Below are 21,699 nucleotides of genomic sequence, written 5' to 3' on the forward strand. Positions count from 1 at the left end.
AAGATGGAGGTCCTCTAATCAACATTCTTGTAGTTAGCCAAGTAAACTTTATAACAAGCTAGTGAACTTATAGCTCATAGTTTAGTGTTACCTTGCAGTTTAAAGTTTGAGGCCTATTATAAGGAAGAATCTATCTTATCTAACTATCCTTAAATATGATATATGTAAAATATGTGTTAATGTATGTAGTTTCTATATTAATATTAGTTGACTAAGCTGACTAAATGTATATTAATAAATACATATGACACTAATAATTATGGAATCACACTAAACTGAATAATACAGACTGGAATAAAGTAGGGGTCTAAATAGTTATGTCACAGGGCAAACTGTCTCATTCATCTTTATATTCCTCAACACCTAGCAAAGGCCTATGAATGTAGTAAATATGATACAAGTTTGATATAATCCTGATAAGCCCTTGACATGAGTCAGTAGAGGTACCTGGGCCTCTCCACTCACTTTAGTGTGTCAGGTTATTAAAAGTGAAACCTCCATGTCTTAGGACAGATTAGTGACTTTTGTATTATTTTTTAAAGTACCAAATAAGCCAGAAAACAAACTTTTTTCTGCTTTTGAACCTCCCAATGGCCTTCGCATGTTTTTAAAGACCTCCAGGCAAAAGTTGGTCTCCGTCTCACAAACTCTCAGCAAGAAGGAGTCCTTGAATATACATATTTACATTCTGAAATGAGAGATAGATTCAGCTCAATGAGTTGGTAGGAAGAGGACATCCTTCCCCTGCTCCCTGCTACCTTCTACTACAGCAGGGATAGGGGTGGGAAGCTCACAATTGTATAAGCATCAGAGACTAAGAAGCCAAGCAACAATCCATCAAAGTCATGGCCAGATCAGAATTACTAAATCATTCATGTTGAAAACTGATGGATGGGTGAACACCCAATTTCATTTTCTTCATACCATGTGAGGGGGTACCAGGGGCCAAGAGGGAACTCTGGAGGAGGGGTAGTTTCCTTGGAGATTTGCATTCCAAACCTGAATAAATCTTAGCAGATTTATTCAGAGACCCATTATTTTTCTATCTCGAATGTCATAGGTTTCCTGATTGAAGGCAGCTTTTGCCCTGGACGGATATAAAGTTTTGATTGCCCAGGCCATCAATCAACAAATGTATATTGAGCTCTAGTACTACTGTGCTAATGAATATCCCTTTTTTGGACAGTTCTTAGATTAGAGGGATGCCATATATGTAGTATTCCTGTTTTCAGGAAGGCATTTGGCCCAGCCAACACTGTGTCACCACAAAGATGATGGACTTGAAGTTGGACTGCTGGCTCTGCCACTGTGACCTCAGGCAGTTCTCCTCACTTACAGAACTCAGTTTCCTTTTCTGTTAAATTAAGTGCTTGGATTGGGTGGAAAGACTTCTAGGTTCCTTTCCACCTCTGTATCTATGAGCTGATGATCCTAAATCACCCTCTGGACCTGTAAAGTAAGGACAAAATACCTGTAGAGCCTAGTTCACAGGACTTTTCCAGTGTGTAAAGTACTTTGTCAGTCTTTAAATGCTATGTAAATATCAGTTATTATAAAATCCTTATAGTTAAGATGGAGAGGTGGAAATTAGGTAACCCAGTCAGGTCATACAGGACTATAAGATACACAAGCAATATAATACACATACACATACATATATAATACACATACATGTGGAATATAAGGACACACACATACATATTTGTACTTGGTTAAGCGACTGGACCCAAAAAGTTTTGATTATTGGGTTGATATCAACCTAAACAAAAATCCCTAATGGAGTGTTTTATTGTTATGTCAAGATATGATCCATATTCATGAGGTATCTGATCATGCTGTATAAAAATTAATTGAAAGAACTGGGAATGTTAAGCCTGGAGAGGAGAAGGCTTAGGTAGAACACGATAGTTACCTTTGAATGTTTTAAAGTTTGTCTTATAGAAGAGATATTAGATTTGACCTCCTAGGGCAAAACTAAGGGGACAAGGATGGAATTGAGGATCAGTGTAAGGACAAATATCCTAATAATTAGAGCTAACCAAAGGTCAAATGCACTGTCCCTGGAGAGAATGGGTTCTTTCACGAGGGGCCATCCAGCTTTTGTCTACTTTAGTGAGTCATCAAGGAGACTTGGGCCTGAATCCTGGTACTGCTTTGAGCTTCCTGTGTGACCTCAGACAAAATCATTTCTCTTGTCTGGGCCTCAGTTTCTTCATCTGTTAAACAAAGGGATTGACCTCAATGACCTCTAAGATTCCTTCCGGTTGTAGCATTCCACGTTCTATACTCCAAGGCCCCTTCTATAGTCTAACTATAACTAACACTGTGTTCTAACATTCCATGCTCTTCCTTCAAACTCTGATTCTAAATATAATTTGTCTAGAGGGAGGTAGCTATATGTGATTCTTCTACTGGAGAAAAACATATACTACTCTTGATCCAGAGCTGGAAGTTCCCTTTGATTAATCTAGTCCAACCGCCTTGTTTTACAGATGAGGAAGCAGGCCCGTAAGGTTAGGCAGGTCATACAGTCAGTAAGTATCAGAAGTGGGATTTGAATTCAGGTCCTTTGAGTCTGAATCCAGGGATCTTTCCACCCTAAAGAGCTGCTCTTTATTCTAGTGACAATTAAATAAACAAGGAGTTCTTTCTTCTAACTCCCTAAGTTTTAATTTTCTCCCCAACCATGTGTCCAGTTGTTGTTTCCAGCACCGAAAATGTTATGAAGATGCTGCTGAACTGGAATGCACCCGAGACCTAACCAAACTTTCCACCGATGTCACTTGTGACAACCTAAACATTACTTGTGGTAAGTGAAATTCATTTTACTAAGTCTGAGGTATCCTGGATAGGTACATGATGATTCTAGTGTAACTGGTGTGTTTGGGGATACAAAGTACTTCCCTTCCTTCCCAGGACACCCACTGCCCAGAGGGGCACAGAAGTTGACCCAGAGGATTTCCCGTCCTATTCTATCACCCTTTCTGGGCCTAGGACCAGCTGGAAACACAATTATGACCAATTTGATGGGCACTGTCCTGGTATCCTCCTTACAGCACCCACTCTTCCTTCATAGAACTCAAAGGATATAGAATTGGAAGGGATCAAAGGTCATCTAAAGGGAAGTGAAGTGAGTCGGGGAGTTTTCTCAATCCTCTTCATGTGTTGGTCCATCTCTCCAGATCCCAAGGATCCTTGTGAGCATCTTCTATGCAACTGTGATAAAACTGCCATTGAGTGTTTTCTTCATTCACATATCAACTCCTCCCTCAATGGCCTTGATGTTGCCCTCTGTGTGCCCACGGTCACAGGTAAGAAAAACTAGATGGAGTTTCTCAGTTTCCTCAATGACACTTGCTGTCAATCACTGGCTTTGCCTTCTCTTTCTTGTTAGTTATTCTTTGTCCACTACAATTCAATGACAACTATTCATGAAGGGCCTACTACTTTGCAAGCCCTGTGCTCAGTCCTGGGGGAGATCTTGGTCCTCACCTTTAAGAAGCTTAAACTCTAATGGGGACAAGAACACAAATAACTGTGATAGAAGATAAGGTTAGGAAAAGAGATAGATCTAGGCAAAGTATGAGATAATTTTCTTTTAAATAGGTAGGTAGGTAGGTAGGGGGAGAGGGAGAGAGAGAAAGAGAGAGAGAGAGAGAGAGAGAGAGAGAGAGAGAGAGAGAGAGTTAGTTTTTATTAAATACTTATACCATGCACTATCCTAAAGTCTGGGAATACAAATAAAAGAAAAAAAATACAGTCCTTCCCTTCAAGGAGCTTACGTTTCAATGGAGGAAGATAATGCATGAAAGGGAACTGAAAAGGGGGAGAAGAGGGGAAAATGAGGTTGGAAAGATGGGGATACAGGAGGGATGAAATAAGAAAATGTGTCCTTGTGGGAAAGCCTTTTGTTTGAGCAAAAGGGGAGAGATAAAAGGCTGTTTATAGGCTGTCTCTGTAGAGTGTGTAAGGGCAAATAATGTATAATCAGCCTATAAAAATATGTTGGACCCATAGTGTGAAAATCAGAAAATGCCATTTAAATATAAGCCATTATTATCATGACGTGTCTTGCGAATAATAGCCCCTCACCTACTGGCCCAGGATGAGTAGCCATTTGTGGCCAATAAATAGGAAATAAAAATGTTCGTTTCATTTATTTTACTTCCAGTGGGGACTATGGGCCAACAAAGTTGTTTTATTTTTTGAAATTACAGTCTCAACAATTCTTTTAATAAGTGGACTAGTTAAAATAATTTTGTCCACATCCTATGCTCTGTTCTCAAAGGGTGATTTCTTGCCCTCTAGCTGGGCTGCTGCATTCAAGTGACTTTTCCAGAAAGTTTAGACTAGGCAGCATTAGTATAACAGGAGGAGGACTGAATCTGGGGTCAGGAGGACCTGGCTCTGAATCCTAGCTCTACTTAGCGGTTCTGGGACCATGAACAAATCACCTCTGTGTTGTTGTTGTTCAGTCATTACAATCATGTCTAACTCTTCATGACCCCATTTGGGGTTTTCTTGGCAAAGATACTGGTGTGCTTTGCCATTTCCTTCTCCAGCTCATTTTACAGATGAGGAAACTGAGGTAAGCATGGCTAAGTGACTTGCCCCGGGTCACACAGCTAGTCATTGTCTGAGGATGGATTTGAACTCAGGTCTTCCTGATTTCAGGCCCTGACTTACTTCTGTGAGTCTCCTTTAGAACATGGAAATACTGGTTCTCACACTATCTATTTCTCAGGGCTTTTGTAAAGAAAGAGCTCTCAAGTACTAGAGCAGTGGGAGCTCTTTCCGCCTGGCTCCTATGTTGCCATCACCCCGTGCCTCTGCGAGGAGTCGCATCCTTCCCTTTTGATAGAATTCTTTTGGAGATGTGAATGCCTTAACCCAAAGGTGTTTCAATATGAGCTGAACTGAATTCTTATGGCCTTTTCATCTTCTTTCATTTTCAAAGCTTGTCCTGTCTCCCAATTCTATAGTTCCGTGATTTGTCCCTGGAGGGACTTTATGCCTTGGTTCTGAATCTGAGCTTGAGAGATTGCAAGCTCATCTCTCTAATGTTCTCTCCCAACATGTTAATTTTTCAGATACGAACAGCAAGGAAGAGGTCATGACCCTCCCAAATGACCGTAAGTCTTTCTCATTATATCATGTTTCATTCATATACTGGAGGATTAAAATGGGGAGGTGTAGATGGGTAGGTACAGATGATATTCTCTTAAGCTTTAAGATTTTACTTTCCTGACAGCAATCCCATGAGCTACTTGCTCATTGTGGGACTTTGAATGAGTCTCTGGACCTCAGTCTAGTTATCTGAAAAATGAGAATGGCTAGACTGGCCTATCTGGTCAAGTCAAGTATTCATTGAGAGCTGACTATGTGCCTGTACTGTGCTATGCACTAGAGATACAAAGACACGTAAAAATAGTCCTTGCACTCAAGAAACAAACGATCTAACAAGGGAAGTGACATACAGACAAATATGCACAAACAAGATTAATTGGAGGTAGCCTATGAAAGAAGGCACTAGCACTGAGGGGCACCAGGAGAGACTTCTTGAAGAAGGTAGGATCTTGGCTGAGAACTGAAGGAAGCCAAAAGGTTTCCAACAACAACCCACTTCCATGGCTGTTTCATCAGCAAATATCATTTAAATGTAATACATTTTTATCATGAGGTTTGCAAATAGCCCCTCACCTCCTGGTCCAGGTTGAGGAGCCATTTGTGGCCAATGAATAAGAAACATAAAGCTCGTTTCATTTACTTTACTCCCAGTAGGGATTGTGGATGAAATAAGAAAATGTGTGAATATGGGAAATCATAAAATGCCATTCAAATAGAAACTGCAATTATCAATAGGCTTGTAAATTGCCCCTCACCTACCGGCTCAGTCCGAGGAACCATTTGAGCCAAATGAATAGGAAAAAACATGTTCATTCATTTTATAATGTTGTAGCTGTTGTTCAGTTATTTCAGTTATGTCTGACTATTCATGACCCCATTTGGGATTTTCTTGGCAGAAGTGCTGGAGTAGTTTGCCATTTCCTTCTCCAGCTCATTTTATAGATGAGGAAACTGAGACCAAAAAGGTGGAGTGACTTGTTTAGGGTCACACAGCTAATAAGTATCTCAAGCTGGATTTGAACTCAGGTCTTGCTGACTCCAGGCCTGGTGCCCTATTCACTGCATCATCCAGCTATCTGATTCATTTCATAATATTCAAGTATTATTAAACCTACTTTATAGATAAGGAAATAAGCTCAGAGCATTTAAGGGACTTGCCTATTACTATACAGCTTGGATAAGAGCCAGGATTCATAGGATGTAGATTAAGAACTAGAAAGGATCATTAAGACCACCCAGTGCAGTCCCTTCATTTTACAGAGGAGATCCAGAACAGTAAATCCACCTAGGTTATAAATAGCAGAGCCAATATTTGAACCCAGGTCTTCCTAACTCCAGGACTGGTACTCTATCCGCGGCACCACCTAGCTGCCCAACCCTTTTATAAATGAGGCCAAGAAAAGTTAAATGACTTTCCCAAATCCACATAGGTTATTAATGGCAGAGCTAAGATTCGAACCTAGCTCCTCTGGCTCCAAGTCCAACACGGTACACACTATAAGAAGCTTCCTCCTGGATAAAAGCATCTTCCAGTGGGCATTGTTGGGTTAAACTGGAAGTATCTATGGCAGCAGATGTGCTAAAATTCCCAAACTCAGCTATTCCTCTGTTCCCAACAACAGGAAACATTAATTACCTTCCATAATGAGACTAATTCAAACATCCAAGTGCAAAACAGGTCCCCATGCTGTACTTAACAGATGTGAATTTGCATTTGTTAGGATGTAGACCATTAAGTACCCTTTTTCTCCTGCCCTCACTGCTGCCTCCCTTGAATAATTAAGCTGGTCTATGGGCTGCCTCATGATATTATTGAGGTAGAGGGCTCAGCAGTGCTCAGAAAATGCACACAGACCAGGCAGAAAACTGTGAAAAACATCTGTTCCCAATCACTCCTCACCAAGGTAATGCTGGGCTCATCTCACTGCGACTGAGTGCGGAAGCTCATCACTAGCTGGGGCCTCAAAGGGATTCCACCCCCATCCTTCTCCCCGGTTCAGGGGGATGCAGGGGAATGGGGCTACACTTAGCTCCCTTCCTTTCTGGAAGCTGCCTGGCAGTTTCAGGGCAAGTTGGATGGTGAGTTCCCCGCTGCTTCAAAGAGAAGTTACAGAAGGGACTCTTGGTGTGGTAGGAATTGAGGTCCCTTCTAACTCAAAGATTCTATGATTCAAAGAGATCAGATAATGAGCTCCAGGGTTCCATTATCTAGTCCTTGCTGGGTAGTTTCTAAAAAGTATCATGACCTCTCTGGTCCTGGCTATCACAGACTTGGCCAAGGGATGATCAGCATGGCAAAGAGTGGAAAGAGCATGACCTGGTAGTCAGGAGGTCCTGGCTCTGCTAATAGCTAGCAGAGTGACCTTGGGCAAATCTCTTAAAACCTCACAGAGCATCAGGCTCCCCATTAGATTATAAGTTCCTTGGGGGTAGGGACTGTCTTTTGCCTCTTTCTGTCCCCAGTGCTTACACAGTGCCTGGTACCTCGCAGGTGCTTAATAGATGTTTCTTGACTGATTGACTGTAGAATAAGAGGATCGTAGGATCACAGGTTGGATTGGATGATCACTGAATTGTCCTCCAATGCTAAAATACTATCATTTCTATGAACTGAGAAATTTTTGGGTAATAAATGATGGAAAAGCACTGTGACTGATGAATGAGAGACCCTAGGGTACCACTGTGTATCAGAAGTTGGTATCAATGACTGCTTATGTGATTTAGAGCAAGGCAGTCCCCTTCAAATGAGATAATATATGTAAAGCACTCTGTAAAGAATGGAGCTGGTATAATTTTAGATGCTGGCCATCATTCCTTATATGTGTTTCTTTCTTCAATTAGAATGTAATTTTGTGGAGGACAGAGATTTGATAACTTTTGTAATTTTAATCCCCAGTGTACTTAGCACATATTAAGCACTTAATAAATTAATTTTATTCAAAATGGTAGTGAAGATAAGGATGATTGTGGTGGGGAGGGGGGAGCCCAGCAATGACACATGGGCTCATCCTTGACTGTCCAAGGTCTATCCTATGAGCCAGAGGGAAAATGATGTGTGGGATCCTCTGGGAGTCATGGAGTGTGGGACAAAGCGACGTGTAAACACTTGAATGTGGAAATTCTATTCAGAGGCCATGTTCCTTTTTGGCACACTTTCCTCATTTTGATAGGGAACTGATTGTGCTGCTACTAAAGCCAAGGCTAAGGGCATCACCGGGGCCAAGGGGAGTTGGTGAAGAAGGTGGTCCCATTCTGCATCATACTCCAACTTCATAGCATCAAGGGATTTGAGACATGAAAGAGACTGGGACCTTCAAGATCATCTAGGCCAACTCTCTCTTGGAAAGAAAAGGGAATTAAGAGCCAGATAAGTCAATGGACTTGATCACAAGCCTTCACTGGGTCACCAGTAGTACCAGGATTCAAACCCAGTTCCTTTTATTCTACTGTCAGTTTCAAAAAGCTCATGAAATTATACCTACATCACCAGATGGGGTATAAGTGGAGCGTAGCAGGAAAAAAAAAGATTATACATAGCACAAACTCTGGGACAGAACTAGGCCAATCATGGTTCACAGAAACACACAAACCTGTATCATGCATCCCTTCCCATCATCTTGGCAAGGCCCTCCTCTCAGGGTCTCAGTTGTCTCATATCTATCATCTTATTTTAGAGACATAGACCTTACCTGTGAAAATCCCCAAAGGCTAGGAGAACCTATAATGTAGAGGGGTAGACCTTTCTTGATAACTGCTGCTATGGTGTTTTGCATTCAAATGGGCTTTGATAATAAGGGGTCTTTTGTTTGTTTGCTTGTTTTTGAAGCATCCTCTTTCCTTCCATAGAGCTTCTTGCCCACAAGAGCTCTCTGGCACCAAGGACAATCACTGAACTAACAGAAGGTATTGTACGAGGAAAATACAAAAGAACCACCACAAAAGATAATATATTGTTGCTCAGTGACTTCCTGTGACTCATGGCATCCCAGAATTATAGAACCTCAGAGTTGCAAGAGACCTCAGAGGCCTCCTAGTCCAATCTCCCTGTCTTACCGATGAAGCCCCAGGGAAAACGTGACTTGCCCAAGGTCACATAGAGTAATTGGCAGAAGTGGTATTTGAGCGAATTTGTTTGAATTCCAAGTCCAGTCTTCTTTCTGCTTTAACACGCCTTTTGTGAGCCTTAGTTTCATCATCTATAAAATGGGAGGAATAATTTCTACCTTACATGCTTCACAGGGTAGTTATGAATAAGTCACTCTTGTAAATGGTAGAGAGATATATACCATGTAAACTTGGTTTTTATAGCTTTTAATATTCCTACCCTGTTAACATCTAATCCCTCTCTGTTTTTTCCCATTTCCTGATGCTCATCTACACCCTCCAAACACCCAGATCACTGGCTAAGGACTCATTTGAGTTTTCTCTTTGGGGTAACTGGTACACAAATAGGTTTAATAATAGTCATGAAGATAACTCAGGTGGGAATTGCTAGCAGAGAACTTTGGTGATGTCAGACTGAGACTTTGGGAAGGTAAACATTTCCAAACCTCTAAAGAAGAGAAATCCCACCTTCTACAGGAAGCCTTCCTTAACACCGCACCCCCCATCCCCTGCCTTATTTCTATTTATTGTCTATATAGCTTACTTGAGGCTTTACTTGAAGCTCCTTGAAGGCAGGGACTGTCTTTTGCCTCTTGTATCTCCAGCACTTAGCACAGTGCCTGGCACATGGTAGACACTTAACAAATTCCTATGGATTGATTGATTGAAGGTAACTGGGGTTCTGAGATGACTAACTGGAAGGCTCTAGGCTAAACATCTTCCTGTCACCATAGAAATGTTGCTGACTTTGCCAGTGGTGACCTCCCATGACACTGTGATGAGCTAAGCCCTAAACCAGGACTGAAATGGTCCTGAAAACGAGGAGGGCATTGTTTGGAGGCACCTCAGAAAAACTGAGAAGTGGAATAATAGGTCAATGCGATATGAAAGCTAGAAAGGGCCATTGAGGTAATCTGGCCCAACTCTCATTTTAAAGATGAGCAAACTAAAGCCCATACTCTCTGCAGTCTTCAAGAATTTCCCCTCTCTTCCCAGAGTAAGTAGGGTTAGTGGTAAGAGCCCTGGATTTGGGTCAGCCATTGCATGAACTATGTGACTGCTTTAGGCAAGGTATTTCACTTCAGTAGCATTCTCAGTTATATCCTTTGTTAAATGAGGGGATTGGACTAGATGGCCTTTAAAGGTCTAATTCCTCTGAGTCTATGAGAAAGTAGCTTGGGTAAGTAATCTATGAATTACTTGCCCAAGGTCATACCTCTAGATCAAGTTATTATGATTCTAGGATCAAAGACATAGATCTGGAAGGGACCTCAGAGGCCATATAGTCCAATACCTTCATATTACAGATGAAGAAACTGTGACCCAGGCAGGCCCAACATCACAATGAAACCACTATAATAGGTAGAATTTTGAATATGGTTCTCCTGACTCTATAGCCTTTCCATTGTACTGTATTACTTCTCCACTTTTAAGTTCAAATTTTTCCTTTTGTTGAGTCTGTTGCCCCTCCTGAGAAAACCTAGTGTAGTTCCAAGACTGGCCATGTGGGAATCATCCATACCTGGCCCTTAAAAAGGCTGGCTGCTTCTAAGCTTTCTTGGATACTTTAACCCCATAATGGAAACGGAATTTCAGAGCTGGAAGAGATCTTGGAGATCAGCCCTCTAAACCACACACAGCTAACTCAGAATCTCCTCTATAGTACCCTCAACAAACTGTCATTCAGTGTTTGATTAAATATTCCAATGAGGGGGAACCCACAGCCTGCCATAAAAGTTCATTTGACTTCTGAATAGCTCAAATTAATATTATTTCTGACACTGTTTAAATCTGTCTCTGCTTCTAGTTCTGCCTTCTAGAGTTCTGCCTTCTCTCGGACAAGTGTAATTCCTTTTCTGGGGCAGCTAGAGGGTGCATTGGATAGAGTGCTGGGCCTGGAGTCAGGAAAACTCATCTTCCTGAGTTCCAATCTGGCCTCAGACACATGCTAGTTGTGTGACCCTGGCCAAGTCACTTCACTCTGTTTGCCTCAGTTTCCTCATCTGTAAAATGAGCTGGAAAAGCAAATGGCAAACCATTCCAGTATCTTTGCCAAGAACACCCCAAATGGGGTTATGAAGAATTGGGTACAACAACAACAAAACCCTCATCCTTATGATCGTTCTTCAACTATACAGAGTCAGCTAGGACGCCCCTGCCTAAGTCTTCTTCAGTCTAAACATCTCTAGTTCCTTTCACCAGTCTTCATATAGCATTATCTTGAAGCCTTTCATCATTCTCATTGCCCTCTTCTGGATACATTCATCTAAAGCATGGAGGTGGAGGAGGAGGAGGAAGAGGAGGAGGAGGAGGCAAAGGAGGAAAAAAAGGAAGGGAAGAGTTGTAGTGGGTGAGGCCATGGTAGTAATAGCCACCATTTATTTACACCTCAGAGTTCACAAAGCAATTTCCACACGTTATCTCCTCTGACCCTCATAACAACTATGTGAGTAGGTATTATCATCGCCATTTTACAGATGGAAGAAATTGAACCTAAGAGAGGTTGTGACTTGCGCAGGATCTCACAGCTAACATGTTTCTGGGATAGGATTCAAACTCAGGTTTTCCTGATTCTGAGCAAAGCCCTCTAAGCACTTCACCAGACATTACACTCGGTGCTGGTGACACAAAGGAAAGACCCAAACAGTCCTCACCTCCAAGGGGCTTACATTCTATTGGGGAAAAGCAACAACCACCACAACATGAATACAGTTAAGTCCATACAACAGACATAAAAAGCCATTACAAAGTAATTTCCTGCAATGGGGAAGGGTACTAGCATCTGGGAAGATGAGGAGAGGCCTCAAGTAATAGGTGAAACTTCAGCGGAGCCTTGAAGGAAATGAGGGGTTCAATGAGGCAGAGGTGCAGAGGGAGAACATCTCAAGCATGGGGGAGTCTGGACAAAGGCATGGAGTGTTCTGTCCTGGGGAAAGCAAGGAGGCCTGTTTATTTAGAATATAGAGTGCGTCAAAGAGAGTAAGGTAGAACAGAACCAGCCTGTTTATTTAGAATATAGAGTGCGTCAAAGAGAGTAAGGTAGAACAGAACCAGATTATAGCAGACTTTCAAAACCAACCAGAGGAGTTCATTAAAACACTTCTATCTTGGGAGCATTGCACGCCCTCTGGATTCTGCTCTCTTCTCTACCAGTCTGATAAACTCCCCTGTGCAAGGAGATTAATGAGTGTTAAGGAGGTATTACAACCCAGGAAACAGATTTTTATTTTCATAACGATAATTCCTACGTGTCAGAAAGAACATCCGACTAGTCGTCGGGAGACCTGTGTTGTTTGCCTGGCTCTACTGCTAACAAGGGGCATGATCTTAGAAGCCATCTCACTTTTCTTGGCTAGTTTGTTTACTCATAAGATTATGGGGTTGTTCTATAATAGGAGTTCTAAACATTTTGTGTATATATGTGTGTGTCCCTTTGGGTACTCATGGCTCTCCCAAGGGGTATGGTGAACCCTAGGGACCATTTTTAAAATAATGTTTTGAAATGAAATAAAATACATAGGATTACAAAGGAAATTTGATCACATTGAAATAGTTATCAAAATATATTTTTAAAAAATAAAATGTCAAAGTATATATCAATATGGGGAAACTAGGTGGCAGTAGATAGAGTGCTAGGCCTGGAGTCAGGAAGACTCATCACCTGGAGTTCAAATCTGGCCTCAGACACTTAGTAGCTGTGTGGCTCTGGGCTGGTCACTTAACCCTGTTTGCCTCAGTTTCCTCATCTGTAAAATGAGCTGTAGAAGGAAATGACAAACAACTCCATATCTTTGCCAAGAAAACCCCAAATAGGGTCAGGAAGAGTTAGACACAACTGAACAACAACAAATATATATCAATATACTAAAAACACATTTTTTAAAAAGTTCACTGACCCCAGTTTAAGAATCCCTGGACAAAAGCTATTCCCTAAGGTCTCTTCCAGCCCTAACATTCAGTGGTCTATCTTGGCATTTACATCAATATTGCATTATTAATTCAAGTTATGGGATCTCTTTTCACAGTCATTCCTGAAGTACCTACAGACAGCAACTTAAAGGATTCCTCTGTGGAAGGTACGTAGAAGGGATTTTCTTCAACATTATTTATCAAGTCCTGTAGGGAGATGAGAGGGGGGGCCCTTCTCACAGAAGGAGGAAGTGGACAGTAGATTGCCAGAGAGATCCTACAAAGTTAGAAAGGCTTTAGGTATAGCCCAGTGATAGATTGTGCCATTCTTCCCAGCACCTGAATAAGTTCTGAAGGTCTTAGTGAACTTGCAAGCTCAAGATGAATCATGAATGTGATAACAATGTAGTCTAAGGCTTCATGGAAATTACAATTGAAACAGGAGGCCTGGCCACACTTGGAGCAGGCAGGGCCACAGCCCAAGCTCTGGCGGCACAGGATACGGTCACAGGCCTGGGGGTTGGTGTACCAGGTCGCACAGCCCTCCCTCACTCGAATTAAAATCAATTGCAAGTCATGTCATCATTTCCCTGATGTCATGGTCCTCTTTGAGAATGAAGGGCTGTAATAACAAGCAGGGTGGGACTTTTTGTTGTGTTTTGTTTTGGAGTGCTTCTCAGCACTAAGGCAATCAAGTACCTTTGAGTCTGTCTTTGTTTGGAAACAGTATATGTGTGGTGCTAATGATTAAAGATCTTTCCCACACCCTTTTGCTAAGTAGATGCTAAGCCTCAGGTCTATACCCTTTTGCTAAGTAGGCGTTAAGCCGTAGGGCCCTAAACAGGGTATATATCCTCTGAGGTTGGCATTTTGCTTGGGGGGGGCACACTCATTGGAAGAGTGTTGGTGTGGTGACTCTGGGTAGCCATTAAGGAGCACACTCCCCGCCCCTCCCCATCCCCGGCTTTGAGAACCCAAACGTTGGTGCTTCTTGCTCTGGTAACTATGTATGTATTGCTATGGTCAGACAGAAATCTGTTGATCTGTTTATATTCTCTCTAGTTGTAATGTCTGTTTGTATTTGCTCTGAAGTTCAGGATGCTGCCTTTTTCCCCTGAACTAAGTGAATGATATATGTACATTTAATTAAAGTAAGATCATTAACCCCTTAAAGTTGCTTTCCTTAGAAAAGCAGATCAAGAAACTATGCTAGCAGCCCTCCTGTGTGCTGGTGTAATTGGCCTTATACAGCCGTAGTAGCTACAAGTAACCTTGTTACAAGGACAAACACAACAACATGTTGAAACAGTTTTCCACATGCCCCGCAGAAGGGCTTTCTCATACTTGGCAGTGACTTAAAAGACGGATAGCGTCTGTGTCTCTAGAACTAGGAAGACAGCAGCCGCAATGTACTCAGCCCTAGTCAGACCCCAAATGAAAGAGTTGTGTTCATTTGTGCGTGTCATATTTTGGTAAAGCCATTGATGAATTAGGAAGCATTCAATGAGGAGGAATGGGATTGTAAAAGGCTAGGAAATCATGCTATTTGAGGATTGACTAAATAAATTACAAAATTTAGCCTGCCAGGGATCAGGGAAACTTCCTGCTTGGGGTGACACTTGCACTGGCCTTTTAAAGATGGGTAGGAATTCAACAGGTGAGGAAGGGAAAGAAGAGCATCTGGGAACAGGGAAGAATCTGTGCAAAGGCAAGGAGATAGGAGAGCCCTGGTTGTGTTTGAGAGGCAGTGAGTCATCCAGGTTAGTTGGAGCGTGGAGCACACAGAGAGGCAGGGTTCTACCATGTTGTAAAGGGCCTTGAACACCATGTAGAAGAGTCTGAACTCTTCTCCATATGGCCCCATTTAACATTTGCTACATCAGAAAATCTGATGAGTAGACAAGAGCACATGTTGTCATTATTTTGGCAGAAACCACCAGATGTGTGATCTTTTTGATGTAATCAACTCCTGGTGGGAAACTCTCCATCAATGCAGATGAGCACCTTTTTGGCAACATATAGTCTTAGATGATTGCTTCAGGTACTACACGATTAAGTGACTTACCTAGGGTCACCCAGTTAGTATGTGTCAGAGACAGCACCAACAACCTTTAACCAAAAATGAGTAACGTTAGTCTGGGTTTTCCTGATGCACATTATGCTGCATAGAGTGCAGTATATGATGCTGCATATTATCATCATTTTACAGAAGGAGAAATTGAAACTCAGCAAGGTTAGCTAGATCATATGATCAGCAGTGACCCTCTCTCCCCACCAGACTCCATTTTTCATGGTGTGCCTTTCCACTTGATTCAAAGATCTTTATACATTTGGAGAGGGAAGTGCCTGCTTCCTCATTTTAAGACAGATGAATTTTACCCAAGCCTTTCACTTCAGCTGGTTTAAAGACAAGCTAGTTCTTGCTGCTCTTAATCAATAAACACTTGTTTGGATTTATAGTCCTGTGCTTTCAACTGGCCCTATTCTCCCCAGTTCATGGAAACCCACAAGTGATGGGAGCCCAGGAAGAGGTGACAAGGTCTCTAATTGGCTTTCTGGTCTATTGTAATGGATTCTACCATCTGAGAACAGAGGTGAGGTGGAAGGGAAGAATCAGCTTTCACGGTGTTTGTTTCTTTCCTCTTTTGTTCAGCTGTTGTCAGAGGCCATGAAGGCACAATAAGCCCAGGGACTGTAGCACCGCTAGGTAAGTGGTCCATGGATTTTTTGTCTCAGATATTTTTATTCCCTGCCTAGGGAACAGATTAATAAAGCCAAGTACACTGGGGTGTGAGGGCCAGGGAAGAGATAATACAACACAGACAATACCATAGAGAGAACAATTGAAATAATTAAGGTGGTCAGGAGAATTGATATCAAATCAGGATATATTAATTGAGCGATTACTATGAGCAGGGCACACAGTGATTACTATCCTTAGCACTTGGGAGGGGGAACTGGGGGGGTATAAAGCAGCAACAAGGACCGGGAACTGCATGAAGAAAGGTCCAGAGTTGCTGAGATGGCCAGCTATTGTGAATCCTATCAGATTGGAGCAATATTTCATTTCATTCCTTAGATTAATTTGTCTGGCTATCAGGGAAATGATATGGCACAATGCCTGGCATGCTGATTAGCACCAACCCTGTATTGGGTTCGCCAGTGGTAGAAACAACCTAGGGGATTACAACAGCTAATAATTATAATAGCATTTAGATAGCGTTTTAAGGTTTGTGAAGCACTTTACAATTCTCTCATTATAATTATTCTTATCATCTCATTTTATCCTCATTACCACCTTGAGAGGTAAGTGCTAGTATTACCACCATTTTTACAGGTGGGGAAACTAAGGCAAGCAGGTTTTTTTAAAGTAGCTTGTACAGAATCACAGAGCTATTAAATGTCTAAGGCAGAATTTGAAAAGGCTTTAGGTCTACAATTCTATTCATTAAGGGGGATACTAGAGCCTTTAGGAACTGAGCTAATGAGTGAAGTAGGGTGTCAACTCGTGAGCACTTTTGTTGTTGTACTCATAACTAATACAGTGTGATATGTACCCTACCACGATGACATATCTAGCACTTGGCACAATGCCTGGCATAGAAATGAATACTCATTGGTTGAATGACGTGATTTTCTTTGTTTGGTTCGTTTTCGTTTTTGTTTTGTGAGGCAAAAAGAAGTTAAGTGACTTTCCCAGAACCACACAGGTGGTAAATGTCAAGTATCTGAGGACAGATTTGAACTCAGTTTCTCTTGACTCCAGAACTGGTGCTCTATCCGTTTGCGGCTCAGCCCATTATCTTTTACAAGACTAAGCAAGGTGGCACTTAAGCCATAAAGCTTAAGACAGAGGGTAAATATTTAACAACCACCTATATAGGAAAAAAAAGTACCCAGGACACATTTTTAAGTTTAATCTGCTTCATTAAGATTTTCTCCATTACTTTCCAGATAATCAACAAAACAATAAGCCCTGATTTGTATTTTTTGCTGATTTCCAAGGCGTAAATACTTACACTGAAAATTGAACAACCAGCTCTCATGAGCCAATTTGAGCTAGCTCCGGCACACCCCTCGTCCCAAGTAGGGGAAAGAAGGAAGAGCGAGGGTCACATGAACAGCATTGTTTCTGCTTTAGATCGTGTCTTTGTGATCCCAGGTGGAAAGAACTGAAGTACCCTGGATGAGAGTCTATATTATCATGCTCTATGCCCTGTCCAAATGTGAAAAATAGTAACCTTTCAAAAACTCTACTCTGGTCCCCCATCATGGCACAAGGGCAACCCTGGGTTCTCAATGTCCATGAATACAGAGTACAAGATTTGGCAAATTCTGTCATACTAAAAAATGGATTTTAGTAGGGTCACAATGACACAGTATAGGCAGCTGGATTAAGTAGACCAGTAGGCCCCTTGGGAATGGACACGCATGAAGAAAAGTTATGTATAAAGTTGTCTTCAGTCTTATGGGGCCCCCTTCTGGTTCTACAGTGATAATAGATGTTAAAAAACAAAAGGCAAAGGATGCTAAGAAGCATACGAATGTTAGACTTTCTATTAATTTTAACAGCTCTTGATAAAGGTGAGATCCTTGCCTAGTGATCGATATATTAGAGGAACTGAATCATATCAGTCTTGACATATTCGCTATAAATGATGCTAGAAGACAAAAGGAAATTGTAGCTAAATGGAAGGAGGACTCACATGTATTTCTCCTTGGAGAAGCAAATAATAGTTGATGTATTTAGTTGACTTTATTGAACTAGGCTCGGAATCAGGAGGACCCAAGTTCAAATCCAGTCTCAGATGCTTACTAACTGTATGACCCTAGGCAAGTCACTTAACTTCTATTTGCCTCAATTTCCTTAACTGTAAAATGGGGATAATAATAGCACCTACCTCCTAGGGTTGTTGTGAGAAATGAATGATATAATATTTATAAAACGATTAAATACTTGGCATGTAGCAGGCGCTCTATAAATGCTTATTCCCTTCCTAGTCCCCTCCCTGCTCATCAAAAACATCATTTCATGGATCATTTCTTATTGTATTACTTATGAGAAGCATTTGCAAACAGACAACCATAAAGATAATTACAGCTTTTTTCCATATGTTGCAAATAACAAGGAGGTAAAGAAGTCCTAACAAGAACTCAGGAAGACCCACGAAATTAAATCAACATACCCTCTAATGGAAGCCAGTTAGGTGGAATGATGGATAAAGTGCTGAACCTTGAAGCAGAAAGACTTGAGTTTAAATCCTGATTTACTAGATGTGTGACCCTAGGCAAGTCACTTCACCCATGTCTGTAACCCATGCATGCCTGTCTGCCTCAATAACACCTGCTTCCCAGGGCTGTCATGAAGATAAAATTAGATAACATTTGTAAAACACTCTGTAAAACTTAAAGTGCTATATAGGTTCTAGCTATTATTATTAGATCTCTCCCCATCTTATCCAAAGGGGAAAGTGGCAAAAAAAGGTGGGAGACATGGAGGAAAGAAGAAAAACTAAAGCCTTGAAGGCTATATAGAAGCCTGATGCCTATTTATCATAAGTACTTTGAGAAGAGTGAGGAGACTTTGGACATGGTGAACACCACATACCATTTTTTAAAATGAAACTTAATGTATTTTAATACACAAGAAAATTTTGGCTACTATTATGACAATAATTTCCAATGCAGGGAAAGGCGAGTTTACAGGAAATGTGGCAAGACCCAATTAAGTTAGATCATGCTATATTTAAAGATAAAAACCAGGAAAACAGGAGACAAAAAAATGGAAAAGACCTGTGAAGATTTATGTTACTAACTCTTTTCTCCATCAATGACAGAGAAGCCACTATGTTGGGACTCTCATATCACAATCTCCAATGTATAACATGTGGAAGTAGAAATATCTCAAAAGAAAACAAAATTGGGAAGGGAATTCAGAGTAGACCAGAACTGTCCATAGAGGAGATATATGCCAGAGTTAACACAGTTTGGAGAGAATTGGGGGATTCTTAAGATGTCTGAAAGAGGGGATGATACCAAATGCTTAGAAAAATCAAGAACTTTATTATCATATGCCCCCACTCCCCACAAATTCCCAAAAGGCAGCAGAGAAAATAGCAACAACTATCCAGTCCCCAAACCTACTTTTCCAAGTCAACAAAAATTGTATGTGAATAATATGGACACGCATCAAAGGATACAGTCTCCTACAGAGATGAGGAAGAAGCTGAGCAGAAGTATAAGTGTTTTTGAAGGAGGACCTAGAGTAGTCTGGTTTGACTGGAGCAAAACGTGCATAAATGGGGAGAGGAGCATGAGATAAGACAAGAAAGGTAAGATGGTACCAGATTGTGGTAGGCCTTGAATGCCAGGCAAAAGATGTTGAACTTGACAGGATATACTGATCACTGAAGATTTTTGGTCAGTGAAGCTACATGGCCAGATCTAAACATAAGATTATTAGACTGGACTAGACTGGAGAACATCATTGAAGATGGTATAAGGAGGTAATAATAGATAGACTTTGGCAAAGTATCCTACACATTTGCAGTCACACTGTTGGCTGAAAAATGCAGAAACTACAAAATCCCACTGTACTCATTTTTTTAAACTATTAATTATTTGATTCAAAAGAGCAAACTGCCCCTTTGTTAGTCCTCCTCCAATAAGATCTCTCCTGTACCTGCTCTAAAACTCACAACAGTCTTTGAAAGATGTAACAACAGGGATGACTTTGTAAGAAAACTAGTTATCATATCAAATGAGGCTTAAAACAGAACAATGGGTCGCCACCAAAGGTCTTTGCTCTTGTCATAAAGGATGCCCAGATCTGAGTCTCAATGGAAGAGGGATTTCCTGTAAATGCTGAATCCTTCCAGATGTTCCTGTTTACAGATGACATTGTACTGATAGGTTAAAGCCCCAGAGCTTCATCAATGAGATTCATAGTCACTGAAAAGAGTTCAGATGAATGCAGGAAAAACCAAGAGGAGGAAGAATGTGGTCCAGATTGAGTCTTGTAGTTAATGAGATCATAAAATCTTATATTTAGAGCTAAAAGGGGACCTGAGAGGTCTTCAAGTCTGACCTCATTTTGTAGATGAGGATACGGAACCTCAGAGAGGTGAAGGGGCTTAGTCAAGGTCACACAACAGTTCAGGGTCTGGGGCAGGATTGGAATCAAGATCTCACTAACTCCAAGTCTAGTTTCATACACACACACACACACACACACACACATACATCTTTGTGTACATACTGGTACATACATAAAACTAAGTGGCATAGCGGATTCCTGGAGCCAGGAAGAACTGAGTTTAAATCCAGCCTTAGATACTCATTAACTGTATGACCCTGAGCAAGTCACATATGTGCCTGTGTGTGACCATGTATGTGTGTACCATGTGCATGTATGTGTATTCAATGCATACTCACAATCAATATTGACACATTACATGTGTTAGGTGGAGACCTGGTATATATGTACATATGTAAGTACGTTTACACACAATCTTTTTGGCATCAGTATTCTTCCAGTGATGATATATGTTTCTGAATCATAGAATACCATGGTCTCCAAAAGATTTATATTTGAGGGTAAGCCAAAGAGCAATGAAGAGTTAATCAGAAGTGGTTATGAAGAACTATGCATAGGGGTATAGATCATCTGAAAAGGAGATGGTCACAGAAAGAGTGAGAGACAATCAATGGACAACCCACCTGCTCCACTTACATAACAATGTAAGGAGAACTAGGGAGAGACTCCCAGCAGGGTAGGTAGAGCTCTTCTTCAGTGGAATTTATGGGAGGTCCTTGGACAAGAGCAACATAGAATGAGAAGGTATGGTTTACCTGCATAACTTACATCCTATGCACTGAACTGAATTACCCATATTGATGAAATCATTAAAGTATCAAATAAGAACACTAACCCATATATATATATATAATTTTTTTCTCTTATTTCAAAGTGGTTTACACGTATACAGGCAAACAAGTACTTATTAAGCACCTAGTACGTGCCAGGCACTGTGCTGGGTGTGGAGATACAAAGATAAAAATGAAATATCACCTCCCCTAATCTGTAGGGGAAAGAGGGCGCCACACGTATATCTATAAGTATATGCAGAATAAATGTAAGGCGATTCAGAAGAAAGCACTAGCAGCTAGGCAAATCAGAAAGACGCCTCATGTGGAAGGTGGCATTTAAGTGGACTTTGGAGGGAAGGAAAGATTCTACGAAGTGGGAGGTCAGGAGGGAGTGTGTTCCAGGCTTGGCGGGGTGGGGGGGCAGTCTTTGAAAGGTGCAGAGATGGTTGATGGAAGGGATTGTGTGATTGATTAAAAAGCAAAAAACACCTGTTTGGTCAGACTGGTCGAATGAGTTAGGAGGAGTAATAGTACTGTCTTGTGAAGTTCAGATGTAATGTTGCTATCTCCATTTTATAGATGGGGAAATGAGAGCTTAGCAACATGCTATTTGTCAAAGGGAATGCAGCTAGTAAGGGTTAGAACTCAACCCCAGTTTACCTGACTCCAAACAGGCTGCTCTTCCTGCTG

The 21,699-nt window shown here is 41.2% G+C and overlaps 1 protein-coding gene across 1 annotated transcript in view; it reads left to right on the forward strand.

Moving 5' to 3' along the window:
- OC90 (otoconin 90) overlaps window positions 1-21,699 on the forward strand; it is a 51,043-nt gene that overhangs the window by 11,100 nt on the left and 18,244 nt on the right. Inside the window, exons 5-9 of the mRNA XM_036741683.1 lie at window positions 2,697-2,809; window positions 3,183-3,311; window positions 5,091-5,132; window positions 13,257-13,307; window positions 15,794-15,847. Coding sequence (XP_036597578.1) covers window positions 2,697-2,809; window positions 3,183-3,311; window positions 5,091-5,132; window positions 13,257-13,307; window positions 15,794-15,847 — 389 coding nt within the window. The remainder of the gene's footprint in view (window positions 1-2,696; window positions 2,810-3,182; window positions 3,312-5,090; window positions 5,133-13,256; window positions 13,308-15,793; window positions 15,848-21,699) is intronic.

The sequence above is a fragment of the Trichosurus vulpecula genome, chromosome 1 (genome assembly GCF_011100635.1).
Source record: "Trichosurus vulpecula isolate mTriVul1 chromosome 1, mTriVul1.pri, whole genome shotgun sequence".
Taxonomy (NCBI): domain Eukaryota; kingdom Metazoa; phylum Chordata; class Mammalia; order Diprotodontia; family Phalangeridae; genus Trichosurus; species Trichosurus vulpecula.